We start from the raw sequence: 16,996 nt of genomic DNA on the forward strand, positions 1-16,996 counted from the left end.
TAAGCAATTTGAGTATCTTGTGTATGACAAAAGATGAACATTACTTTTGTCCAACTAACAGAACAACTTTTAACTTACTAAGACTTCTTCATCTCCATGGAACCCATTATAATTGGGCCGTGTAAAATATCTACAATCATTTTCTTCTTGCAGCTCGGAGATGTGATGAAGAAGAAAAAGATATATACAAACATCTCTAATTAGAATAAGATGAAAATCTCCAACAATATAATTAAGTTGCATTTTTAAAAATAAGTTTAACAACAAATAAGAAACAAAAATAATAGTAAAAGGTTTAATTTCATTAGTTTTATTTTAACTCCATATTTGTTAACTAAGGTAATGGAACACGGTCTTTACTCATTATCATATTTGTTAAGGTAATTAAATTAAGTAATAAGTGAAAATTAATGTTATCGTGCTATTAAACTTAAAAGAACAATTAAATTTTTTAATTATATAAATCTATACTATCTATAATATTATATACCTATATATTATCTATACTATTATAAGTGGAGTCTTTCTTTTGGTGTTCACAAAATGTTTCCTATTTTATCTTTTAAATTATATTTTTTTAAATCAATTTTACTCATTTCATCTTTTAAGTGACATTTTTTTTAATTTAACCATTTTTTTCAAATTTAATCATTTTAAAAAATTAGAATAATTATCTATAATAAAAACCTCATATACAAAATAAAAAAAAATATTTATAATAAAATTGTAAAATCTAATTATATTTTATTATAAAAAAAGTAAATATTCATGTAACACATGTGTTTTCACTTTATTGTGGTAATTCATTATTATTGCAAGACTGAATTATAATTTGGTTATTGTTGTTAAAATAAATTTTAAAAAAATGTTTTTAATATGATTAATCTTTTCCGAAATTCAAAATATCAGTTTTTATATGAACGAGTGTATATAGTGCTATAAATGAAATGATAAAATAATTATAAAATACATTTGTCCAAATATAAGAAAATAATTATTTTTATTTTTATAAAATAAAAATTTTCAAGTAAATAATTTATTTCACAATAAATATTTTATAAAACTCCATAAATCTTAATATTGAATATATACATGTTTTAAAAAAATTTAAAAACTAAAATTTATTTTTACTCCATATAAGATAATGAAGTTTTTGATTATGATCATGTACTTTTATCTGTTCCTCTAAATATTGGAATAATTGGTTTAAGTTACACAAAACATATTTCTTCATCATTTAAAAAAAGAATATTGATTTTGACCTTAACGTTGTAAACCTCATATATGTTATAGATCTTAATTTTTCTAAGCCACTACTTATAACACGACACTTTTAGACATCCCTCGAAAATTTCATAGAAATTTTAGCCCATGATAAAAGAACGGTAACTTTTCATTTTTATATAAATTGAAAACTAAGTGAATTTTATCTAAATAAGATTATGAGTGCCTCGTTTTGATTGGGTCATTCGCGTCTCAAAATAGAATGGATATGAACCTATAATTAAAGGAAAAAAGTGAGGCACGTTAATCTGGAGAATTTATATAATGGAAGGAATTCACGCTGGTCGGATGATAAATAAGGAAGATTTGCCGTTTTGAATTTATTTAAATATAAGGATTTTAGTGATTTAAATAACAATCTCGAAAATTAAAAAAAAAAACTCAAAATTTTCATTTACTTAATTTTATTTATTTCACAAATACTTTTATATTATGAATTTAAAAACAATAATTCTAACATGACTAAAGGTCTGATAAAATTCAAATACAAAATTTACAAAAGTTCTTATTTTATAATCTGAAACTAATTCATATTAAGGTCCTAGACATGCTTTGATCAACTGTTCCAAAATTTGTATGATGATCCTAACCATATTTCCATCACAAGAGAAAAGTCAATTAACATATATTTAATTAAGTTTACAAATGAACCCCATATAAAAACTTCTTCCGTAACACTTTAAATTAAATATTATTAAATTGAAATTAATAAAACATATTTTTAAAGCATTTTTTTTAATATTTTAGTAGTACATTTATCATGTTAAAACTTCATTTGACTATCTTTTTCTAACCTCAATTTACAAAAACATATCAATACACACATGTCTACTAAGTTCATTTTGGTAGTTTAATAGAAAAAATAAGATAGTTTAGAATATTGTTGTATGACGAACGGATTTGAGAAATGTTTTTATCACTAATGTGTCGATTGATATTATTAGGGTCAATTACAACATTCAACTTATTTTATTATAATAAATAAATAAAACTTAATTGGTAAGTTTCAATTTTAAACTAATAATTTATATTTTATATTTTTATAAAAGTATAATATAGACAATTTAATCTTTTTAATTATTTTAATTTTTAATTTAAAAAATAAAACGGGACAATGAATCAAGAATTGACTGCCCTATTTTTTTTCTCATCAATTTAACAAGTTAAGCATACCAAAACAAAATAGAGTGATGGATTGAAAATTAGAATTGAATCCATCCCGTGTTAGCGGGCTGGCACGAAGAATAGCCCATTGACACCCCTATGATATAAGTATTTTGAGTTGCTCAGTTTCTAACAAACTCTTACTCTGCTACAAAATAATGTTATTAATATTTGGAGTGTTATAGCATCTATGCACATAGATATCCCCTCTAAGAATTCACTTTAAATAATACTAATAATGATCTCGTAAACTTTTTTACATGGTCAAATAATTTATTTGAGTAAATAATTGAAATTAAAATTATAAGTATGATATATATCTTCAAACCACAAAGTGAAACTGGAGGTCCAACTGTTGCATTACATATTTCTTATTATTTTGGTCAAAATTGTTGATTAGTAGTATTCCTGGAAATGGAAAGAAAAATCTCACTTTATTCCAGACAAGAAAATAATAATAAAATGAAAGCGATATTCTATTGGGTGGCAGGAACGATAGGAGTGCAATTTTTGGGCTTCTGAGTTCAGTTTCCATACTCCAATCCCATCCCACACCTACATAACCAGAAAAAGGGTTTCAAATCATAAATTTCCAATAGCAGATTCCGCACCGTCCGATTAGAACTCCCTTTCCATTTCATTTTCTGTCTCCAATTTCAATTCCCCTTTCTGTGGCGCCGCTTACCACCCCGTTATCTTCAAACGGTTGAAAACGGCGACACATCCTCTCAAACCCTAATCCTAGTCCCTCCCTCCTCCTCTACCAAGATTCCCAAGCCAAATCGTGTTTCTTTATGTTCTCCCAAAATCTGATTCTCCCTCCCGAAAACCCTAGACCAGCGGCGGCTTCGTTCGCTTCAAAACCCATGAGCAATGAGATCGCAATCGCTGCGCAGAAACCTCCACCGTCGATTCTCGTTGGCCGCTTCAAGGCACTCCTCAAGCAGCGTGATGACGAACTCAGACTCGTCGCAGGCGTCCCCGTTCCGCCCCCCACAACAGATGAAATCGTCCAGATTTACGACCTCCTTTTGTCGGAACTCACCTGTAATTTGAAGCCTATCATCACCGATCTCACAATCATCGCCGAACAGCAGAGGGAGCACGCCAAAGGCATCGCTGATACAATTTGCACTCGGATTCTCGAGGTCCGTCTCCGTTGCCGCCGAAACTTCTTCTGCCCCTCCAAATTTGTAAAATGTCATGGAATCGTTTTAATTGTTTGGGTCAAAATTATCCCTCTCTTGTTGTTTCATTTTTTTAATGTCACTATTGGGGTTCCAATTCTTGTTTTTTTTTCTTATATTTCAGTTATGCATTTTTTTTACGTTCTGTTTTTTGCATTTTTTTAAAAAATGATGATCACTCAGACGAAGATAACGATTGGGTTATACTCAAATTGAATTCAGAGTTCATCGTTGTTTTCGACCTTACCTCAAACTTACTGAAAAAATAATTAGTTGGTACTGGTATTTTAAAGGATAGGAAATAGAACAATCTGAACAAACATGGGGAGTTCCTCACGCATTGTGAAGATTGAGTGCAACGTCTTTGAGGTCTTCTTCGATTTCAGTAAATTCTAAGGGCTTACGAATTGAAATTTTAAATATGAAAACTACTTACTCTGTAAAGAATCAGGATTGGTATTAAAGGGAAGTTGCTATTTCAGTTTTGTTAGAACGAAGTGATTTCTGCTTAAAAGAGAGAAAGTTGATGAATGAACGGGGTATTTGAGCACGCAGGAAAACGTTTCTGTAATTTTTTTAATAGTATAGATCAAATTGAGATATTTTTATTCAAATAATACAATGCCTAAAGAGAATAAGAACTTTGTTAATGACCAAGTTCATAGAATATTAGTTTTTCTACTTACTAGAATTAGATTCTCGTTGAATTGTATATCTGACTATGCAACTGTTCACATGAGAATTCAATTTTTTGGAGATATTCTTTTCAGGTGCCAGCAGATCAAAAGCTCCCCTCACTCTATTTGTTGGACAGTATTGTGAAGAATTTTGGGCAAGAATACATTAAATACTTCTCTTTACGTCTGCCAGAAGTACGTCAATTTGAATTGAATTATTGTTTTAATTTATAGCACTTTATTCTGTGCTATTGAAGCTTATGTTTCTTTTGCCTCCAGGTTTTTTGTGAGGCATACAGGCAGGTTCAGCCTAGTTTGCATCCTGCTATGCGGCATCTTTTTGGGACCTGGTCAAAAGTTTTTCCCCCTTCTGTCCTACGCAAGATTGAAGCTGAATTGCAATTTTCCGTAGCAGTTAATACCCAATCATCCACCCTGAATGCTGTAAGGGCTTCTGAATCTCCTCGGCCTAGTCATGGCATACATGTTAATCCCAAATACCTGCGCCAGTTGGATCACTCAACCGTGGATAGTGTAAGCTATTTTTGTACAACTCTGTCTTCCATACAAACTGTACAGGTCAAGGCCGACACTTTATTTGTGGATACCCTAAGAGTGTATATTTCACTATTAGGATTTGGAATTGTTAATTCTTTAAACATCACTGTATCCAGATGTAATTTTTGTTGCAAATATCTTATGTCTCCCTTTGTTGTAGGATATCTCCGTATCTATCATCCTTTTCCTGCATGTTGGTCTGTTCTTTTGGGATAAATTGTGCTTTCCAAACTTGTGGATGACTGGAATTCTGTTGTTATATTTAGCAATAATTGATAGAGGCGTTGATGTTGATATGACCGGAATCATTTTGGGAAATAGTTTTTTTTTGCTTACATTTCTACCCTTTGCCTCCTTTTTTCATTGGAACTTTTATGAATTATGATTAGTGCTTGTATGTTGACCATCTAAAATCAATTTTACAGTCAGACATGCTCTAATTGAAAATCTATGTTGTGTACTCCTCTGATTAATATTGAATCTTTCAAAACCAAACTATCTAAATCAAATTTACTAAACAAATTTTTGTTTACTCAATAGTTTTGCTCGCAGCATGTCAGACAGACATATTTTATCTATTTTTCTGTGATTTCTTTCTTTTACATTTGGGAATTTTGTCACCGTGGTCAGTGTTATTACTTTTTACTATCCTTCTCTAGTCATATAATTTTCTCTTCTCACAAGTCTGGTGGAGAAGGAATTAAGCATTGTATTCATTTATTGTAGAAGTAGGGATTGCTTCTGAATATTTACCATTGAATAGACAAATTATTCGACAACTTTTTCTTGCAAACAGATATAATGAGTGGGATGTGACACAGTATTTATCTTATCCTCACAGGTTGGTGCTGAAAAGTTGGATTCATCAGGAAATGCCAATAATACAAACTTTGGCATTCTAGGTAGTAAGACACACCAAATTTTGTCAGGCAGTAGCAGGCTGGGAATATCCTCTTCCCCTTCAAGAAGTGGACATGATAGGCATTTGTCTGCACCCATGGATGAGTATGCAGCTGACAGTTCTGCTAACAGATTAATTGAGAGAGACTCTCCTCATCCTGCTGTTGATTATGGAGTAGGCAAGGCAATAGGTAGAGATATGGAGTTGAGTGAATGGCAACGAAAGCAGTATGGTGGTGATGGTCGTAATAGGTTTCCAACTTCTATCACATACAGCCTTAGTAATGGACATCAGCGTCAAAGTCCAAGAGCTTTAATCGATGCATATGGCAGTGACAAAAGTCAAGAAACTTCAAGTACTAAGCCTTTGCTAGTTGAACGGCTTGATAGAAATGGTATAGACAACAAGGTATTGCCTACATCATGGCAGAATACCGAAGAGGAGGAGTTTGATTGGGAAGATATGAGTCCAACCTTGACTGATCATAGTAGGAATAACAGTATATTGGCTTCAACTATTGGATTCACCAGGGAAAGGCCTGTTGTTGCAGCTAATGCCGCTTTGTCAGAGCATGATTCCAGGAAGGGGGTTTGGTCTAGTGGATCTCAGCTTCCTCCAGTGGATGATTCTTCTGCTGTAGCAGAAGATGCATTTGCTTCTTTGGGTGTAAGTTTCCTCACTTCTATATTTTATCAATTCTGCTATATGTTGTTTGAGTATGGTTTTATGATATTACGTTTCCCCATTAAAATATAAACCTCTAAGCAAATGCTTTGTTATCAATGATATTTTGCTGGTGATGAGGATCTGTGTACGTTTGTTTGGGTAGGCTCTATGAAATGCCTAAAGTTACTCACCTTTGTCTGGCAACTTCTAATTTTGTTTATGGGTATTCACTAATGCCACATTTTTTAAGAGTGAACCACTGCCTTTTATAATTTAGCCATTTTTAGTTGCAGTCTTGATGTTTTTCCTATAGTGATTTAAGTTTGGTTCTCATCTTTCCATTATTTACATGAATTTTATTCTGTTATAGATTTAATATAAAACCACTTGTGTCATTACCTAATAGCTAAAGTTTTAAAGTAGTCCATGATTTAGTTTTAGAGCCTCTATTACCTGGTAGCGAAGAGTTTTTGCTTTTATGGTGTGCGTGTTGTCAAAGAGCATTTTATCAACCTACTAATCTTCTGCCCACCTAATGTATACTATTTTCCTTAATGATAGTAATGAGTGATTGATAGTGGAATGGGTTGGAGATGATAAAAGAGGTGCTGAACATAAATTCATGCTTGATGATAATTCCTCGGCATTGGGAACTGTTTCCATTTGCCAATATGCAACTAGGGTCAGTGATCTTTTAAGATAGACGAGGGACAAGATAGGAGAAGTTAGTTGCAACAGCCTCTAGTTCTCGGCCTTCAAGCTCTAAGGGAAAATAAAAGGGAGTTATACTAAAGAATGTGGTGATGAAGAAACTAAATAGGAAGAAATACACAAGTAGCACGGTGGAAACAAAAATAGGAAGGGATTCTAGATCTTGTTAATGAAGATGATGATTCTATTCAAAAGCTTGTATTTTAATTCGAAATAGTTATTATAACCCTTAGAGGCTTAAACTTGTTTGATTCTTTTATTTATTGTTTGACGTGTGTATGTAGTTCTTAAACTAACATGTTAGGTATAATCTATTGTTTGGCGTATCTTGAAACCTTAAAATGGTGGTTATCTTGCTACTATTAAATGGCCATTCAGTATCACTATTGGCATTGACTACTGGCTCCACCCATATTTATAACTTTATAATAAAAGCTAGGAAGTAGTTCAATGTAGGTTGTTGCTGTATTTTCCTTGCTTCAAGCCAAAACAGATTTTGCATGAGGGTGTGTGTGTAATATAAAACCTTTTATGTATTTTCCCTGTTTGCTCATGAAACCTATTGTATATATAATTTGAGAGGAAATAAATAAGACTTGCCAAGAGCTTGCTGATGGAGTTGAAAATTTATTTATAATCTCAATTTCATGATGCCAGGAAGATTTCTCATAATTTAACTCATCACAGCATATCTTTTACTAATGGAAAGGAGTCTTACGATTCCTCCATTTGATAGCATTTACAATGCATATGCAAACCCTTATTGGGTTTGACTTGCAATGACAAGGATGGTTTCTGGCTATGTATCTAGTGTGAAACCTAGACCATTAGTTTTGCTTGCATCTCTTCAATTATTATGTATATCGGAATCTTACTCAACCTCCTACCTTAAATGCAATAGCTATTTTTCAAAGACATGTTAAGACTCAGTTTGAAGCTCTATACATATGAGAGTTGTCTGTAATATAAAACCATGTGTTTTCGCCCAACAGTTTAAACATTAGTAGGGATACTTCATTAAGAAAAAAATTAGTATAATTTGAACGGAAGTAGGACTTGCCAATACTTGCTCTGATAGAATTTAAAATATATCTATTCTCTCTATTTGCAGTTTCGACGAGCACCACTGGGACAGGTACCTGGATTCCAAAATCATGTCAATCATAGTCTCGGTTCTTCTCATCATCTGTCCAACTCGTCACAACATATCTTTGGTAATAGGGGTCGGGCAAGAACTCTTACATATCCTCCTATTGATAACATTCACAATGCCGATACAAATCCATATCGGGTTCGACCTGCATTATCAAGGATGGTTTCTGGCCGTGTCTCTAATGTAGAACCTAGACCATCAGTTTTGCCTGCAACTCTTGAAATAAGGCCTTCTGTAAATTTGAATGTCACTCGACCACCTGCATTAAATCCAATAAATCCATTACAAAAACATGTTAGGAGTCAGTTTGAATCTTTACATACTAGTAACCCTATTGTGAACCATGTAAATAAATCTTCATTTATGCCAGAGCAATCATTTGACAGTGTTGAGAACAAGGATGCAAGTATTTTGAAGATACATCAGTTGCCTAATCAGCTTCCTGGACTACTTTCGTCCAACCAGCAAAATCTCAGGCAAGCACCACAACTGCAGTTTTTCCCACCATCTCAGGATTCGTCAAACTCACAATTTAGTCATGGGAGTTCTTTGCAGGGACATGGTTCTTCTATAAGTACTGCCATGTCGAATCCGTTACCTGTTATGCCATTCCATTTGCCACTCCAAAATGTTGCAAATAACCCTTTACATTTACAGGGTGGAGTCCGTCCACCTTTACCTCCAGGTCGCCCTCCTGCTCCCTCTCAAATGATACCTCATCCAAATGCTAGTCCATTTATGTCAAGCCAACAGCCAAGTGTTGGATATACGAATTTAATTAGTTCCCTAATGTCTCAAGGTGTAATCTCATTGGCCAACCAGCTGCCTGCACAGGTATTTAGTGTTAATATTTTCATATCTTTCAAGTTTTTTCATTTTTTTGCTTGATTGTATGAGATGATTTATTTATTATTTGTTTTAGGATTCTGTTGGAATTGAGTTCAATCCAGATATTCTGAAGCTTCGTTATGAGTCTGCGGTCAATGCCTTGTATGGTGATCTCCCAAGACAATGCACAACTTGTGGACTCCGATTCAAATGCCAAGAGGAACACAGTAGTCATATGGATTGGCATGTGACAAAGAATCGGATGTCTAAAAGCCGGAAGCAGAAACCCTCTCGGAAGTGGTTTGTGAGTGACAGGATGTGGCTTAGTGGTGCAGAGGCATTGGGAACTGAGTCAGTCCCAGGTTTTTTGCCTACGGAAACCATAGAAGAAAAGATAGATGATGAAGAGTTAGCTGTTCCAGCAGAAGAGGATCAGAATACTTGTGCATTATGTGGAGAGCCTTTCGATGAGTTTTACAGTGATGAAATGGAGGAATGGATGTATAGAGGAGCTGTATACCTCTATGCTCCCACGGGGACAACAGCAGGCATGGACAGGTCACAGTTAGGCCCCATAATTCATGCTAAGTGCAGATCAGAATCTAATATGGCACCATCTGAAGATCTTGGGCCGGATGAAAAGGTATTTTTTTTTCCATATCAATTGTTATGTTCTGCATCTGCCTCTGCTATTATTTTGTCAGGAGTTCTACAATGAGTAGTGTAAAATAAACTTATTTGATATACACTTTAAGTCAAAGTTATCTACGGGATTTGTCTTTTGTAAATGATTTTTTCTTGTGTTATTGTGAACCTGTTTCTTTGTTTGAATTTAATATTCCTCGCTGCTTGTTTGGATGTAATTTGCATGTTTGCATATGCTTGAAGAAATCTTCAGTAATATCTTTCTTTGTATTATTTTCTGTTTACGCAGGGTGGTGATGAAGAGGGTACCCAAAGGAAGCGAAGGCGTAGTTGACTAAACTTGACCTTAATTTTTTGCTTTTTGTAATTTAAGATTTTTCGTTAGTGTATGTTAGAATAGAGTTGAATCTTGCAATACCGTGGCCATTCTGCCAAAGTCATGTACATGTATAGTTGGACTAGTAAGGTGCATATTTCGTTGCAGCCAAAGGTTTACATATTATTAACTTGGAGTATTTCATCCCCGAAACAAAAACTAATGATAGTAGTACATTGTTATTTTTGGGATGACAGCGTATGCGGCGACATGGTATTAGTTTCGTTATAACGATTTCATACAATTTGTCTAGTAATTCAGAGAACACTTCGAGGTATTCTCCCCAACATTTTCACAAATTAATTTGTTGTGCTTCCAACAAGTTAAATCCTTCCTTACCTTTTGGTTTCTTGCTGTCAGGGAACGAAACTTGATATGATTCTGTCAAATTCTTAATGTAGTTTCATCAACGATATCATATTTTAATGTCATGTCTTAGATGACATGACCTAAATCCATGAGATCATAAAGAATGGAGACATCAAATATTCTATTTATCAATTATTACAGTAGTTGGCAAAATATAAACCATCTTAGTTTTTTTATATGCAATAAAACATTAATTAGAATTTTCATAATGTTATGTTATAAAAATAAAATGACATTAATATGAGTCTCCTTGTAAGGTTGAACTGAAAATGGAGACATCAACGACTCTAGTTGACCCGGATTACCTAGTTAACGAAATTTAAGTGATCTTAATATTAACGTTTACAATTTATTTTATTAGTGGACAAAACTTGTTCTCTATTGTTTTATGTTTTGTTAGACCGTGTTAGGCATTTATACTTGTATTTGATTTATTCATCTTCTATTACACTTATTTTTATGGTTTCTGATATTAGGGTGATATTGATAAAGCTTGAATCAATTAAAAAGAAGAAATAGAATTAATGTTATTAGTATTGACCGATAAAAAGAATTTTTGAACTTCGAAATCTACTAAAATATTTTGGTAGGATGTTTTAGAAAAAAGAAAAAAAAAGAAAAACATTCACAAAAATGTATTACAGGGTGTAATGCTAATGTGAATTTAGGACAGAATAACATACAAACAATAAAAAATAAAATCAGTCAATCACACACATGCACAACATTCACAAATAAAAGGTTACTACTTGAAACCTAAAATATTCTCGTCCTCATAAGAAATGTCCATTTTTCTTCAAATTCTAACTTATAAAAACAAAATTATAATCTAAGAAATGTCCTTACAAAAACAAAATTATAATCTAACAATCTCATTTATTAATATTTTTTTTATCCATCATATCATCATCAATTGATTTACACAAACTTTAGTTTCAAATCACTTTATTTTCACCTTTTTTTATCCCTTTAAATAAATAACTTTATTTTTTTCTCAAATTCATAAGCTAAATCTCTCTCAGGGATGACAAAAATACCTGCATCCGCGGATAAAATTCGCGGCGGATAGTTATTATCCGTGGGTAGCGGGTATTTTAATATCCACTTATAAACGGGTCGGGTACGTGTATCATACTATCCGTATCCGCAGGTACCCGTTATCCGCAAAAAATTAAAATTAAAATTTAATATATATTTTATTAAGTTAAATTTAATTAAAATTAAAATTAATAGTATATTTTATTATGTCAAATTTAATTATAATTATAATTTAATTTAATTTAATTTATATTTTATTTTTATAATTTTATATTAAGAAATTTATAAAATATATATATTTTTTAAATATTTGCGGGTATCGGATATATACGGGTACCTGCGAATTTTAAAAATATTCACAGGTATTTTTTAAATGGATAGCCAATAAATAAACGGATGGATAGAGAGATATTTTTTTTTTTTTTTTTTTATGCAGATTAGATTGCGGATGAGCACGCACTATTGGTGTCCGATCCTATTGGCATCCTTACTCTCGAATCTAAAGCAACATAATCTATAATTTAAAAACTAATATTCTCAGCCAAGCCAATAACAGTTGACATTACCGGAACTACATTACGGAAAGTGTGTTAAAGTTTTATTTAAGAAAATAATATATACTTTTTGACACCCCTAAAAATATACCTACCTTATATCTCATTATTACATAATAATATATCTTACAATTTTAATTCAAAAGATAAAATAAATATAATTAAAATATTACTATTTTAAGTTGTCAACTGAATATATTTTATTTAGTAGACATAAAATATCACCATCTTTTTTAATGAGAGTTTCGAAGTGCAACAAATATAAGTGTATCAACATTATTTTCTATTTTCTAAGCTTATACTTTTAATTTTGAGGAAGAATCTAATTGATTTTTTTAAAACATTAATAGATGAAAATTTAAATATTTCAAACGAATAAAAAGATAAAAAAATAATCTATTTTTTTTTAAATATAATTAATTCCGAAATCTCAACAAATCCAATTTATTTGTTAAAAGATTAATCATTATCTTTAACTTTGTTCACATATTTCATTTCATAAAAGATAAAAGGTCATAAAATTTCAAATTTAAAAGATTTGGTGGTTAAAGAAATATACGATAGAAAAAGATAAAGTAGAATAGATAAATTTACTTTTGCTGTATCCCCAAATACAATTAGTTAAATAGAAACAGTAAACAAAATTCAGAAACACTTTTGCTGTGGAGGTTGGAGCGCTCAACGGTGGATTGTGTAAGCTTCTGTAATGATATCTCTCTTTTCAATACAAGTTATTTCACTATTGGAATTGTTCATTGTTTGCATGAAAAACCAGAAGTAATTTTTGTTATGAAGATGAATGTCTTCTTTTTTTTCTCCATGGTGATCTCTTTATGGTCACTTTCTCTCTGCATGTTCTTTTTTATCAGTCACTCTTTTCCTGCACGTTTGTTTTTATCAGTCACTTTTTTCTTGCATGTTTGTTTTTATCAGTCACTATTAAACATTTCTTTTTACGTTTACCAATGGTGGATTGAGGCATCAACGAGTTTTTTATTTGCCAATGAGACTATGAGAGAAACTTTTTCTTTTTTTAACCTTCTCTGATTCTCTGTTATCGCTTATCGCCTTGTCCTTCTTTCATTCTTTTTAGAATTGGGTTTGAACAAAGAGCATTCGAGAAAGCAATTTTGGAAGATAAAGATATTTTCTAATTGAATGTTATAATTTGATGATGTCAAATTTTTAGGAGACATAAATGAAAGACAACTCTTATTTAGAACACACTTTGTAACGGAAAATATATGGTTAAAGAAAAGCAGTTTCCGGTAAATTTTTTCTTCTCATATTTTATGTCTGGGGTGAAGCAAGTAAATGCTGTCCGCTAAATCTGGGAAGTGATTGTTGTGAATATTTAGCACTCAGGAGAAAATATTCGACACTTATTCGGGAACCCTTTCTTGCTAAAAAGATAACAACGTGGGATAATGACACAATATTTGTTTTATCCTCTCGCAGGTTGGTGGTAAAAAGTGAAATTCATCAAATATACAAGCTTTGGCCACACATGAACTTTTATCAGACAGTAGCAGGTTTGGAATTTCCTCCTCTTTCCCTTCAGATAGATCTCTGTCTACATCAATGAAAGAATATAACAGTTCACATTGTGGTGGCAGGTTTATTGAGGGAAATCTCTTCATCTTGTAGTTGATTATAGAGTGGATAAAACACTAGGTAGAAGTGTGGAAATGAGTGAAAGGCAACAAATGCAGTATTCTGAGTGTAATCAATTTTCTACTTCAATCACATACAGCCCTAGTAATAGATATCAGCCTGAAATATTAAGAGCTTTAATTTATGCATATGGCAAAGAAGAAAGCCAAGAATGTCCAAGCAGTAAACCACTGTTAGTTGAACAGATGGATAGAAACTGTGTAGACAATAATGTGTGGTCAAAACCATGGCAGAATACAGAAGAGGAGGAGTTTGACTGGGAAGCTTTGAAGTCAAACATAGTACACCATAGTGGAAATAAAAGTTCATTACCTTCAACTGTTGGTTTCTCCAATGAAATTCCTGTTGTTGCAGCTAGTGCAACTTTGTCAGAGCAAAATGGCAGCAAGGGTTGGCCTTCTTCTGGATCTCAGCTTCCTCCACTACATGATTCCTCTGCTATGGCGGTATGTTTCTTCACTTTTTGTTCTTTCTGCAATGCATTTTTATAGTATATAGGATTTATGATGTTGCAAAATAGCTTATGTGAAAGCTAAAATATATACCTCTGAAAATAACTGCAATTTCATTTATTCAGATTAAGCATAGTCTGGTCTCCTCTCAATTTCATGATGCTATGAAGGTTTCTCAACATCGCTATAACTCGTCTCAACATATCTTTAGTAAAAGTTATGAAAACCCAAATGGGGTTAGACATGCAGGGCCAATAATGGTTTCTGGCATTCCCTCTAATGTGAAACCGCATTCACCAGTTGTGCCTGCTTCTTCTGAAACAACACATTCTCTAAATCAGAATGTCACTCGATCTGCTATTATGAAGCATGCTGTAAATAGCTCTCTGATTGTACCAGCACAGTCAATTGGCGCCTTCGAGAACAAGGATGCAAATGCTACACATATGAATCAGTTTCCTAACAAGCTTCCAGCCCAAGTTTCTTCCGACCAGAAACATCACTGGGAAACACCACACCCCATGTTTTTTCCATCTCAGGATCCATCAACCTCACAGTATAGTCATGGGATGAGTTTTTTGAATACGTTACCTTCACCACTCCCAAGTATTACAAACTACCCTTTTCATCCTCGTGTTTTATCTCAAATGATGATACCTCGTCCAGATGTTGAAGATACCGATTTACATACTTCTCAAATTTCTCATGCTGTCATCTCATCGGATAAACCGCTGCCGCCACAGGTATGTTAAAAAGAGTGCGTTGCAGTCACTTTTCCAAACACTAATATATCATCATTTGTTTTTGCCTTTGGTTATTTGATTCTGCAACCCAATATTTCAATACTGATTATTTGTTTTTCAGAATTCTATCGGAACCGAGTTTAAAGCAGGCAATCTGAAGGTTCCGCTTGAGTCTGTAGTGAATTGCTTGTATGCTGATCTCCCGAGACAATGCAGAAGTTGTGGGCTCAGATTCAGAAGCCAAGAGGAACACAGAAGTCACATGGATTGGCACGTTACCAAGAATCGGAGGCAGAGATTGTGTCGTCAATGGTTTGTGAGTTCGAGGATGTGGCTTAGTGGTGCAGAGGCAGTGGGAACAAAGTCAGTTCCAGCTTTTTTTCCGACAGAAACAAAAGAAGAAACGAAAGATGAAGAAGAGTGGGCAGTTCCAGCTGAAGATGAACAGATAGCATGTGCATTGTGCAAAGAGCCTTTTGATAAGTTTTACAGTGATGAAATGGATGACTGGGTGTACAGAGGAGCTGCATACCTGTATCAACCCACAGGAAAATTAGCAACAACCTTGGACAGGTCTGAGTTAGGTCCCATAATTCATGCTAAATGCAGATCACAACCTAGAATGCCTCACTCCCAACATCTTGGAAAGGTATATTTTTTAGATAAAATATTCTGATTACTAAATTTTTAAATAATTTTTTTATGACATGAATAGTTATCTTTGAAGTGTTATCTTTTAAATGATTTTGAAATATTAAGACAGAAAGAATAAAAAATCACTTAAAAAAAATGTTATTTAAGGTTGAAAAAAAGGGTTATCAAAATTTAATAATAAAAAAATTTTCTTTTGAGTACACTAAATGAATATGCATGTTCATTCTTTTGTTTATTTATATGCAGGATGATTATGAAGAGGGTTACTCAAGTAAACGAATGCGGATTTGACTGCCTAATATATTGAGAAAAGAATGTTGGGTTTCAAATAATCATCTCTATGACAGAAAAAGAAGTAATCATATTCATATAATTATAAGACGTAAAAGCTGTATTGCCTTGTAGCAATGTTTATGTTAATTAAGTATGGCAGGGATTCATTTTGTCCTCAGATCAAGAGGACATAGATGATAATTTAGAGAAGATTTTGCAGCTAGGATATAATTCTTTTTTTACATTCTTTTAAATTTATAAAAACTTGGAATTCTTTTTTCGTTCATTTTATTATTATTTGAACTTGTCATATAACTCCTTCCTTTTCTTTATGTCTTCAACATTAATAACAATCTTAATATTAAGTAAAACATTAGAAATATATTTAAAATTAGAGACAAGTTTTGAATGAAATAGAGTACTTGTGATTATACTTGTTATATAATTTTAAATATTTTGATTATAAGTTTTCACACATTTAATTTGTACTTCTCCAAATCGATAATATAATATTTTTCTCTGGCAAAGCAAATTATTACATACAAACTTTTAAACGAAAAAATTTCTTAACTTTATTGAATTTGCACTTAATAATTTTACGGAAGAAAATTAAAGAAGAAATATTAATTTGTTGCTTGCGAAAAAAATGCAGTAATAATTTCTTATTTAATAAATAAAAATAAATTGTTATATAAAATCTTTATGGAGAAGTAGTAAATGAATAATATGAAAGATGATTAGCATAATTATAATTTTAGTGATAAACCTGATTCTTATAAACAATAAAAAGACCATTTATGTATTTTGAGCAAGCAAACAATAATATGTAATAATTGTGCAGGCATTTCATTAAGTCGCAGAAGAAAAGGTGAAGAGTCCAAATCGGAAGAAGAAATAGCTTTGTTTGCTACTAATTATTTCCACCATTAATCCTAATAGGGAGCGACAGGTACATTTAATTAATGAACATTATACCTAATTCTTTATTAACAAGTCATGTTTTATTATGTAAACTATTATTGTAAAAACAATCCTAGTAATTTATACACTCTAATTACTCTTGATTAAAACCAGATATTATTTGAATCC

At 32.2% G+C, this 16,996-nt stretch overlaps 1 protein-coding gene and 1 pseudogene across 2 annotated transcripts; both read left to right on the forward strand.

The window, feature by feature from the left end:
- The first annotated feature begins 2,891 nt into the window (after window positions 1-2,891).
- LOC114191040 (polyadenylation and cleavage factor homolog 4-like) lies at window positions 2,892-10,332 on the forward strand. 2 transcript variants are annotated; one of them, XM_085676170.1, is made up of 7 exons: window positions 2,892-3,641; window positions 4,406-4,507; window positions 4,592-4,846; window positions 5,712-6,437; window positions 8,260-9,135; window positions 9,224-9,772; window positions 10,064-10,332. In XM_085676170.1, exons 1-7 carry the CDS (start codon window positions 3,243-3,245, stop codon window positions 10,106-10,108), a joined length of 2,952 nt encoding a protein of 983 aa, XP_085532296.1. In that variant the 5' UTR covers window positions 2,892-3,242; the 3' UTR covers window positions 10,109-10,332. The 2 variants fall into 2 exon arrangements, with proteins under 2 accessions (XP_085532296.1, XP_027935989.1); XM_028080188.2 differs by having other exon boundaries at window positions 2,894-3,596.
- Window positions 10,333-10,350: 18 nt separating this feature from the next.
- On the forward strand, window positions 10,351-15,925 carry LOC114191417 (uncharacterized; annotated as a pseudogene).
- Window positions 15,926-16,996: the final 1,071 nt, after the last annotated feature.

This window comes from Vigna unguiculata, chromosome 7 (genome assembly GCF_037176805.1).
Source record: "Vigna unguiculata cultivar grain cowpea cultivar isolate G323 ecotype 2 chromosome 7, ASM3717680v1, whole genome shotgun sequence".
Taxonomy (NCBI): domain Eukaryota; kingdom Viridiplantae; phylum Streptophyta; class Magnoliopsida; order Fabales; family Fabaceae; genus Vigna; species Vigna unguiculata.

Bases quoted from the DNA above. Each gene is read 5' to 3' on its own strand.
- LOC114191040 (XM_085676170.1), top strand. From the start codon at position 3,243: ATGTTCTCCCAAAATCTGATTCTCCCTCCCGAAAACCCTAGACCAGCG. The intron at 6,438-8,259 runs GTAAGTTTCCTC...CTCTATTTGCAG, and splicing joins ATGCATTTGCTTCTTTGGGT to TTTCGACGAGCACCACTGGG. The intron at 9,136-9,223 runs GTATTTAGTGTT...TATTTGTTTTAG, and splicing joins CCAACCAGCTGCCTGCACAG to GATTCTGTTGGAATTGAGTT.